The following is an 8,334-nucleotide window of genomic DNA, read 5'->3' on the forward strand; positions in this document are numbered from 1 at the left end:
ACGAGCATTCAGTTTGCGATGTTAGTTTCTTCTCGCACGTATCGACACGATCTGAGCGACGGTCCGTCTTCGTCTCCCTCCTTCCCTCCCTCACTTCTTCGGACCCGCGAGCCCGTCGTGCGGCTCGCGCTTCGGGAGCAGTTTCTCCATGATCCCGCCGCCGTACTGCCGCTTGAGCGCCGCGTCCTCGCGGTCGTCGACCTCGTTCTTGAATGCGTTCGCCGCCGGGTTGGCGGGCTCTTTGTCGAAGAGCCCCTCTCTCGGCTCGCGTTTCGGGAAGAGCGCGGCGAACGCGTCCTTGACGCTCGTGCCTCGCGCGGCCGCGGCCGCGACCGCCTTCACGAGCTCGCCGCCTTCCCGCGGCTCTTTCTCCGTCGCGACCGCGGTGGCGGCGGGCTCGGGCTCGGGCGCGGGCGCGGCGGCCTCCTCCGCGTCGTCCTCCGTCAGCTTCGGTCCCGCGAGGCCGTCGTGCGGCTCGCGCTTCGGGAGGAGCGCGTCTAAGATCCCGCCCCCGCCGCCGTACTGCCGCTTCAGCGCGTACTCCTCCGCCTCCGTGACCTCGTTCTTGAAGGTGTTCGCGGCCGGGTTCGGCGCGTCGAAGAGCCCCTCTCTCGGCTCGCGCTTCGGGAAGAGCGCGCCGAGGGGGTCCTTCCCGAACGTGAAGAGGATCGATCCGTCGCTCTGCTCGTCTCCGGAAGAGGCGCGCGTCGCGGATCGCGCGCCGCGAGATCGCGTCGCCGCGTTCCGGCGCGGCGTAGACTGAAAATTCGCGCGGACGACAGAGCCCGCGCTGATCGCGGAGATGACGTGCATCGTTCGCGCGTGAGAGGTCGTCGCGCGTGCGGATATGCCGCGCGCGTCGAGGGCGATCTCATCGGATAGTGTATCCGCGCGTAAAAAATCTCGATGCTGACTCGACTCTCGACACCAGAAGAGACTCAACCGTCGCCGCGCCGACCGCCGAGGACGCCCGCGTCGGACGCCGCGAGGCGCTCGACGCACAACGCATGGCGACCCCCACGCCGGCGGCGGCGGCGGTGCCGCTCCCGCAGCTCGTGACGGACGGCTACCGCGCGACGACGTTCGAGTACGATCCCGGTCCGGACGCGGAGGCGCGAGGGATCCCGGGGAAGCGCGAGTGGATCGAGGTGTTTCGCGCGTCTGTGCCCGAATTTCGCAAGCGCGCGGCGTCGGACCCGCGCGTCGCGGACGCGGCGTCGCTCGCGGACGCGTTCGCGGCGGCGTTCGACGAGACGTTAAACGCGATCCTCCGCGGCGACCACGCGGGCTTATTCGACGGCGAACCCACGGTCCTGAAGCTCTGCGCGCTTCGCGACGCGGCGCTTCGCGAGCGCGGGTTCGAGGACTGCTTCGCGGACGTCAAAGCCGAGGAGAACGACGCCGCGCTCGTCGTCCTCCCGAGCGTCCTCGCGGAGATCGACGGCATCCTCGACGCGCGCGATCGCCTCCTCGCGCTCGTGCGAGGCGCGTTCGCCGGGAACGTGTTCGACCTCGGCGCCGCGGCGTCCGCGAAGATGCACGCCGACGGAGACGCGGGGTTCCACGCCACGCGCGCCGCGCTCAAACCGCGGCCGTGGTGCGTCGACGACTTCGACGCGCTCGCGGCGAAGTGGGTGGGGGGCGACGAGGACGAGGACAAGGACGGGGATGAAAAAACGGCTGCTCGTCGCCCGTTTCCCTATAAGAAATGCGTGATGTTCGTGGACAACGCCGGCGCGGACGTCGTCCTCGGGATGCTGCCGCTCGCGAGGGAGCTGACGCGGCGCGGGTGCGACGTGACGCTCGCCGCGAACGAGACGCCGTCGATCAATGACATCACCGCGCGGGAGCTAGTGCCGTTGATTCGCCGCGTCGCGGAGTTCGATCCGGCGACGCGCGCCGCGGTGGAGGAAGGGAGACTGCGCGCCGTCTCCAGCGGGAGCGACTTGCCGGTGATCGACCTGACGAAGATTTCCCCGGCGGCGGCGACGGCGGCGGCGGGGGCGGATCTGATCGTGTTAGAGGGGATGGGGCGCGCGATCGAGACGAACTTGAACGCGAGGTTCACCGTGGACGTCCTGAAGCTCGGGATGGTGAAGCACCCGGAGGTGGCGACGTGTTTGGGGGGGACGCTGTACGACTGCGTGTGCAAGTTCGGGTAAGTTGTTAGTCCTCATTTTAGGTGCTTCGGGGTGAAGCTGAGGGATGTGGGTCGTTGAGCGAGTCACGTAGCAGTCGTCCAGAAGCGGACGGCCAGGCGAGGCGTCACTTCACGTCGCGCGGCACGCACGCTCGGGACGGCACGAGACACTCCGTGCGGATTTGTTACGGGTAGTCCTCATTTTTTATCGAACAGTAGAACTTTTAGAGTTCTTTGCGAAATTGCTCTCGTCGAATCGCGCATAGATCTCGCGCGCGCGCCGACTCGCACGCGTCGCGGGTTCCGTCATGGTGTGCTCGAAATGCGAGAAGAAGCTCACGCGCGGGATCCACCAGGAGATGTGGAAGGAAGGCTCCCGGCACACCATCGAGGGCGGCGGGCGGAAGCTGAACGAGAACAAAGCGCTGAGCTCGAAGAAACGATGGACGCCCTACGGCGCCGGCGGCGGCGGCGGGAAGTGCAAGATATGCAAGCAGTCCCTGCATCAGGAGGGGATATACTGCCACAAGTGCGCGTTCGCGAAAGGCGAGTGCTCGATGTGCGGCGTGAAGGTGATGGACACGACGTACTACGCCGGGCACTCCGAGCCGTTCGATCGCGCGAAAGGGAAGCGCGGGCAAGGCGAGGACGTCGCTGCGGCCGCGGCGAAGGACGCGGGCGGGTCGCTCGGCGCGCGCGGCGACGGCGGCGGCGACGACGACGACGACGGCCCCGAGTTCCTGAACGACGGCCCGCCCCCGCCCGGCACCGAGGAAGCGACCGCGGCGGAGGCGGCCATGGCGGCGGCGACGGCGATCGAAGCCGCGAAAGCGGAGGCGAGCGCCGCGATCGAATCCAATCGAATCTCCGGCACGACGACGCTCGCGCAGTCCGTCGCGGAGCACGCGACCGCGGCGACGGGGCAGTCCGTGACCGGGTGGCAGTACGACAGCGGCAGCGGGCTGTATTACGACACGCAGGCGCAGATGTACTTCGACGCGAAGACGCAAAAGTATTTCTGCTGCAAGTCGCAGAAGTGGCTCGAGAGCGACGTCCCGACCGCGGCGCAGCTCGCGAGCGGGGACACGAAGGTGGGGTCGTTCTCGAGGGGGACGCGCGTGCCGGATAAGTGGGGGTTGTGAGCGCGCGCGCGGAAGAGTACACTAGTAGGTGACGTAACGTTTAGCCGTAGCAGCGAGTAACCGACGCCGAGCGTCGTAGTCGAGTCGAGACGGAGGCGCGATCCTCGCTCGCCTCACGCGCAGTTCGCGCAGAGCCAGTTCACCGCGCCCATGACGTCCCCGCCCGATTCTTTGATCGCAGCCTTGGCCTTTTTGCCGTCGAACCCCATGGCGACGAGCTGGGCGATCGCGTCCGCGTCCGCGGATTTCGCGGCGGCGGCGGCGCCGGAGTCGCGCCGCGCCTTCTTCGCCGCCGCGGGCTTCTCCGCGGACTTCGCCGTCGGCGCGTCGTTCTGAATCCCCGCGCCGCCGCCGCCGCCGCCGCCGCCCGCCGCGCCCGCCTTCTTCCCCTTCGCCGCCTTCGTCGCAATTTTTGCCTTCTCGGGGAACCTCTGCGTCTCCTTCAAGACGCGCTCGTCGCCGTCCGCCAACCCCTGCAGCGTGACCAACCGCTTCCGAAGCGCGACGAGCAGCGCGAGCTTCGCGCTCGCGGGGAGCGAGTCCACGTCCACGGTCATGACGTCCTCGCACCTGTCGCGCTTCACGCCCGCGATCCCGCCTTTGTTGTGGTTCTTCCCCATGTACGCGTCCGCCCCGAGCGGGCCCTTACCCTTCGGCGCCTCCGGGAGCACGACGGCGTCGATCTGCTCCCGCATCAGTCCGTACTTCTCCTGGTTCGCCGCGCGCAGAACGTCCCTCGCCTCTTTGCTCAGCTTCCCGCCCGTGTTGGTGATGAGCGAGTTCTTCCTGTAAATCTCCGGGCCTTGCTTCGCGTTGTTGTCCGCGCGCACGCGGTCGACGTCGAGGTGCATCCCGGTGTACTCCGCGAGCGACTGCTGCCCGAGGAGCCTCTGCGTTTGCCCGTTCAGCTGCTGGATCTGCTTCCCGGGGAGGATCCCGCTGTCGACGATTTGCACCCATCGGCCTGAGCGTTCGCGGGGAGTGGGTGGGTGAGTCGCGCGCGCGGAAGGAGCGCGGGGGGAGGGGGCGAGCGAGGGTGGGGGCGCGCGATCGGAGCGAAGAGGGAGAGATTTGAACGCACCGATGCCGAATTTCATGAGGCACAGGCGGAGCTTCGCGACCTCCTCGAGCTTCCATCCGGGGGACGGCGTGAAATTCCACAGACTCCGCGCGTCGCCAATCTTCGGGCCGGCGAGTTCCGCCATCGTGAACGAGTGCGAGGGTGGTGAAGTACGGCGCGGTGTGCGGCGGACTATGAAGCACGATGACGCGATTTCAAACATCTCGTCCGGTTGGCGCGCGTGGCGCGCTAGTGTTCTGTTCTGTTCGTTGGGACGCGAAGACAAAGCACAAAGCACGGACGCCGCGCTGCTTCTCCGGTATCGAGCGTTTCTTTCAACACGCTACGCGACGACTACGAAATCACCACCCACCGTCCCCGCCTTTCTTCTCGCCCCGCGACGGCGCCCGCGCCCGCGAGGTCGGTCGAGCGCGCCGCCGCCGCGTCGCGGGCGCGCGCATAAAAAATAAATAAATCCCCGCGCGAGACGAGACGAAACGCCTCCCTCGTCACGCCTCCCCCGCGGCGACGAGCGCGTCGTACCGCTCCTGCCGGGTCTCGTCGTCCTTGTTGATGCAGCACACTTCGTACCCCTCGCGCATCATCAAGATCTCCGAGCACTTGTTCGCCACCTCGAACGCGTTCACGAACGTGTCCGAGAAGTCGAAATCGATGAGCTCCTGCGCGACGCCCATCACGAGCGAGCCCATCTCCTCGCACCCTTCCAACCGCATCTCGGTGCACTTCTCCGCGGCGCGCATCCCCAAGTCTCTGTGCGGCTCCTGTATCGACCACTCGTCGTCGAGCCACAGCTTCAGCATCCCCGCGAGCCACGCGATCTCCGCGTCGCGCTCGTCGCGCGTGATCTGCCTCATGTAGATGCCCTGGTCCGAGTTTCGCGTGGAGACGTCGTCGTCGCCGTCCGCGCGCGCCGCGACGCCGCGCCGCCGCCGCGCGAGGGGAGGGACGACGGCGCGGGCGGGAGCGGTCGCGGCCGCGGCGGCGCGCGACCCGTGGGTCGCGCGAATCGACGGCGCCGCGAGGGTGGACGTGGTCGCCATCGCGCGGAGGAATGAGCGACGCGCGCTCGAGCGCGAGCGCGACACGTCTTATCCGAGGAGTCGGGGCACTGCAGTTAGCAGTGCGCTGTCGGCGAGAGGGAAAACCGCGCGCGCAACGCAACGTGTGTGTTCTGTAGTATTACTAACGTCGCCGCGGCCGCGATGGCGGTCTAATATGACCCCACCGCGCCCGCGAGACGCGTCTGCTATGATTCTGCGTCGCCGCGCGCGCGTCGCGCGCGAGGGAAAGTACACCCGACGACAGGACTGACGTCGCTCGACCCGTCGTCTCGTCGTCTTCTCGTTCGCTCGTCACCCGCTCTTCGCGCTTCTCGTCCCCAACCCGCTGCGAAGCCTGCCGAAGAACCCCTGCTTCTCGCTCCCGCCGCCGTTCCCGCCGCCCCCTGCCCCCGACGCCTCCGTGTGCTTCAGAAGCTCCACGATCTGCTCGAACTCCGGCCGGACGTTCGGGTCGCTCTGCCAGCAGTACTGCATCACCTGCGCCATCACCGGGTGGCAGCTCGGCGGAATCGTCGGCCGCAACCCGCGCTGCACGACGCCAACCGCGGCTTGCAACGGCGTGTACCCCGGGTACGGAATGTCCCCGCCGCTGATGAGCTCCCAGAGGAGGATGCCGTACGAGAACACGTCGCACTTGTGATTGTAGTGCTGGTGGGAGATAACCTCCGGGGCCATCCATCGGTACGTCCCCGTCTCCGCCGTCATCGCCGCGCCGTCGGCGGCGACGACGCGCGCGACGCCGAAATCCGCAACCTTGACCACCTCGTTCTCGTCCATCAACAAGTTCGCCGTCTTCAGGTCGCGGTGAATGACGGACACTTTGTGGAGGTAGTCCATCCCGAGCGCGACGCCGCCGCTCAGTTTCAAAAGCTGCGGCAGCTTCAGCGGCGCGTTCTTGTGAAGGAACTGCAGCACGCTCCCGCCCTTCATGAAATCCGTCACGAGGCACAGGCGCGGCGGTTTCGTCATGGCGCCGATGAGTTGCACGATGTTCCTGTGCCGCACTTTCCTCAAGATGCTCAGCTCCTGCGCAAACTCGCGGTACACCTCCTCCTGCGAGCTCTTCTCCCCCGTCTTCAGAACCTTGATCGCCACCTCTTGCCCGCAGTAGCCGCCGCGGTACAAAACCCCAAACGCGCCGCTCGCGATCTTTTCCTTGAAGCTGAGCTGCGCCTCCTGAATCTCCCACTCGCTGTCCGTCGTCCCCGTGCTCAGCGTCCTGACGTGCGTCCCGCCCCCGCCCTCGACGCCGCCGCCCGCCGCGCCCTCCTCCTCGCCCCCGGATGGACCCCCGGGCGCGATCTCCTCGTCCCAACGCACGCGCTCCAGCCGTTTCTGCAGCGCGTCGTTGAGCGCGGCGGCGTCGTCGAAGCACCCCGCGCCCTGCGCGACGAAGACGTCCAACGCGTATCCGTCGTTGGTACAGAAGACGTGCGCCTCCGTGATGTTCAATCCGAGGTCGAACAAGCTCGCGGAGACGCGCGAGAGCATGCGCGGGCGGTTGCGACCGCTGACCGCGATCTCGAACACCGGCAGCGGGGTTTTCCCGCCGACGCCGCCCTCGTTCATCTGATCCTCCAGCGTCTGCAGCGTGAAGGATGAGCCGAACGTGGGCGCGCGGAGGCGCGCGCCCTTCGAGCCGCCGACGGCGACGCGACCGTCGGACGCGCTCGGCGAGGAGGACATCGCGACGTCCATGTCGTTGAGACTGTTTCCGATCGAGTTCGAGACGTCGCCGAACACGGACGATAGGCGCACGCCGCGAGATTCGCACAGCACCGCGCCCGGGGTTCGCTCCGCGCGCTCGAGCAGGCGCACGTGCGAGCGTATGTCTTCTAGGTTGTGAATGTCGAGCGCGTATCGCCGCGGCAAACGCGTAAAATGCGTCTTGAGCGCCGCCTCCAACGTCGGGTCTTGTGCGATGATCGGCCACGTCTCTTTCAGGCGCTCGAGCACGCGGAGCGCGACCTGCTCCTTCGACGCTTTCGACGAAGCCGGCGTCATCCTCGCGCGCGCCTTCGCGGGATTTTTCCTCTAAAACGCGTCCGCGAACGCGTGAGAGGCGCGCGCGAGATTCCCTGCCTTTGTGCCTCCTTTTCGCTCGCGCGGTCGGGCCTTGCGTCCCTCGCGACTTCGCGCGAGGGACGCCAGCGCGAGCGCGATACCCCGCGACGCGCGTCGACGCGCGCCACCACTATCGCCGCCCTCGCGGTCCCCTGGGCCCTCGCGCGCGGCGCAGTGCCGGCGAGCGCGCGGCGTCTCTCCGGTTGACGGTTTTCGTAGGAAGCGGTCACCGTGCCGTCATCACGTGGAAAAAAAAATAAAAAAAAAATCAGAAAAAAATCCACGCCGATCGACCAATCGTGAACCAACGGTCAACGGTTATGGTTATGGGTCAACGGTTATGGTTTTGGCGGGCTCGATCCGCGAGGTTGACCGGGTCAGGTATTATGCGGGAACCTGTCTATTTGCCCGTAGCCTTCCACGCTTCCGTACTACGAACGGCTTCTGCATAAATCTAACCCAACGTCCGCGACGCTCGCGCGCCCTCGGCGGCTCGAAAGCGACGCGCGGCTTTTCGCAAAGGGGCGAGACGCGGACGACGCGCGCGCGCTTCCGTCGACGCGCGCGCGCGACGATGCGACGCGTCGTCGTCTTCGCGCTGCTCCTCGCGCTCGCCGTCGCCGCGCGCGACGTCCGCGCGGACGGCGGCGTGCGGGTCGTGGACCGGCACGCGCGGCGTACGTACCGCGGCGGAGACGGCGGCGACGCGGACGCCCTCTTCGACTCGTCGACCGTCGTCGAGTCGCGAGAGCCGTCCGCCGCCGCCGCCGCCGCCGCCGCCGCCGCCGCCGCCGCGCGAGCGACGAGGACGGCGACGGTGGCGGCGGCGGCCCCGCGACGCGCGCC

The 8,334-nt window shown here is 67.6% G+C and overlaps 6 protein-coding genes across 6 annotated transcripts; 2 read left to right on the plus strand and 4 right to left on the minus strand.

Moving 5' to 3' along the window:
- Positions 1-90: 90 nt before the first annotated feature.
- On the minus strand, positions 91-840 carry MICPUCDRAFT_62406 (uncharacterized protein; the record flags this gene model as incomplete). The annotated part of the gene is made up of 1 exon (XM_003057309.1): positions 91-840. The coding sequence occupies exon 1, from the start codon at positions 811-813 to the stop codon at positions 91-93; it is 723 nt and encodes a 240-aa protein (XP_003057355.1). The 5' UTR covers positions 814-840.
- Positions 841-1,007: 167 nt separating this feature from the next.
- On the plus strand, positions 1,008-2,162 carry MICPUCDRAFT_56435 (uncharacterized protein; the record flags this gene model as incomplete). Its single annotated transcript, XM_003056844.1, has 1 exon — positions 1,008-2,162. The coding sequence occupies one exon, from the start codon at positions 1,008-1,010 to the stop codon at positions 2,160-2,162; it is 1,155 nt and encodes a 384-aa protein (XP_003056890.1).
- A 286-nt stretch (positions 2,163-2,448) lies between these two features.
- Positions 2,449-3,282, plus strand: MICPUCDRAFT_56436 (uncharacterized protein; the record flags this gene model as incomplete). The annotated part of the gene is made up of 1 exon (XM_003056845.1): positions 2,449-3,282. The coding sequence occupies one exon, from the start codon at positions 2,449-2,451 to the stop codon at positions 3,280-3,282; it is 834 nt and encodes a 277-aa protein (XP_003056891.1).
- Positions 3,283-3,395: 113 nt separating this feature from the next.
- MICPUCDRAFT_38841 (uncharacterized protein) lies at positions 3,396-4,487 on the minus strand (the record flags this gene model as incomplete). Its single annotated transcript, XM_003057310.1, has 2 exons — positions 3,396-4,246; positions 4,364-4,487. 2 exons carry the CDS (start codon positions 4,485-4,487, stop codon positions 3,396-3,398), a joined length of 975 nt encoding a protein of 324 aa, XP_003057356.1.
- A 364-nt stretch (positions 4,488-4,851) lies between these two features.
- Positions 4,852-5,217, minus strand: MICPUCDRAFT_15667 (uncharacterized protein; the record flags this gene model as incomplete). Its single annotated transcript, XM_003057311.1, has 1 exon — positions 4,852-5,217. The coding sequence occupies one exon, from the start codon at positions 5,215-5,217 to the stop codon at positions 4,852-4,854; it is 366 nt and encodes a 121-aa protein (XP_003057357.1).
- A 301-nt stretch (positions 5,218-5,518) lies between these two features.
- Positions 5,519-7,663, minus strand: MICPUCDRAFT_45380 (uncharacterized protein). Its single transcript, XM_003057312.1, is given in 4 exon segments — positions 5,519-5,952; positions 5,968-6,616; positions 6,800-7,008; positions 7,078-7,663. The coding sequence occupies 4 exon segments, from the start codon at positions 7,426-7,428 to the stop codon at positions 5,716-5,718; spliced, it is 1,446 nt and encodes a 481-aa protein (XP_003057358.1). The 5' UTR covers positions 7,429-7,663; the 3' UTR covers positions 5,519-5,715.
- Positions 7,664-8,334: the final 671 nt, after the last annotated feature.

Source organism: Micromonas pusilla (genome assembly GCF_000151265.4).
Source record: "Micromonas pusilla CCMP1545 genomic scaffold MICPUCscaffold_3, whole genome shotgun sequence".
NCBI lineage: Eukaryota > Viridiplantae > Chlorophyta > Mamiellophyceae > Mamiellales > Mamiellaceae > Micromonas > Micromonas pusilla.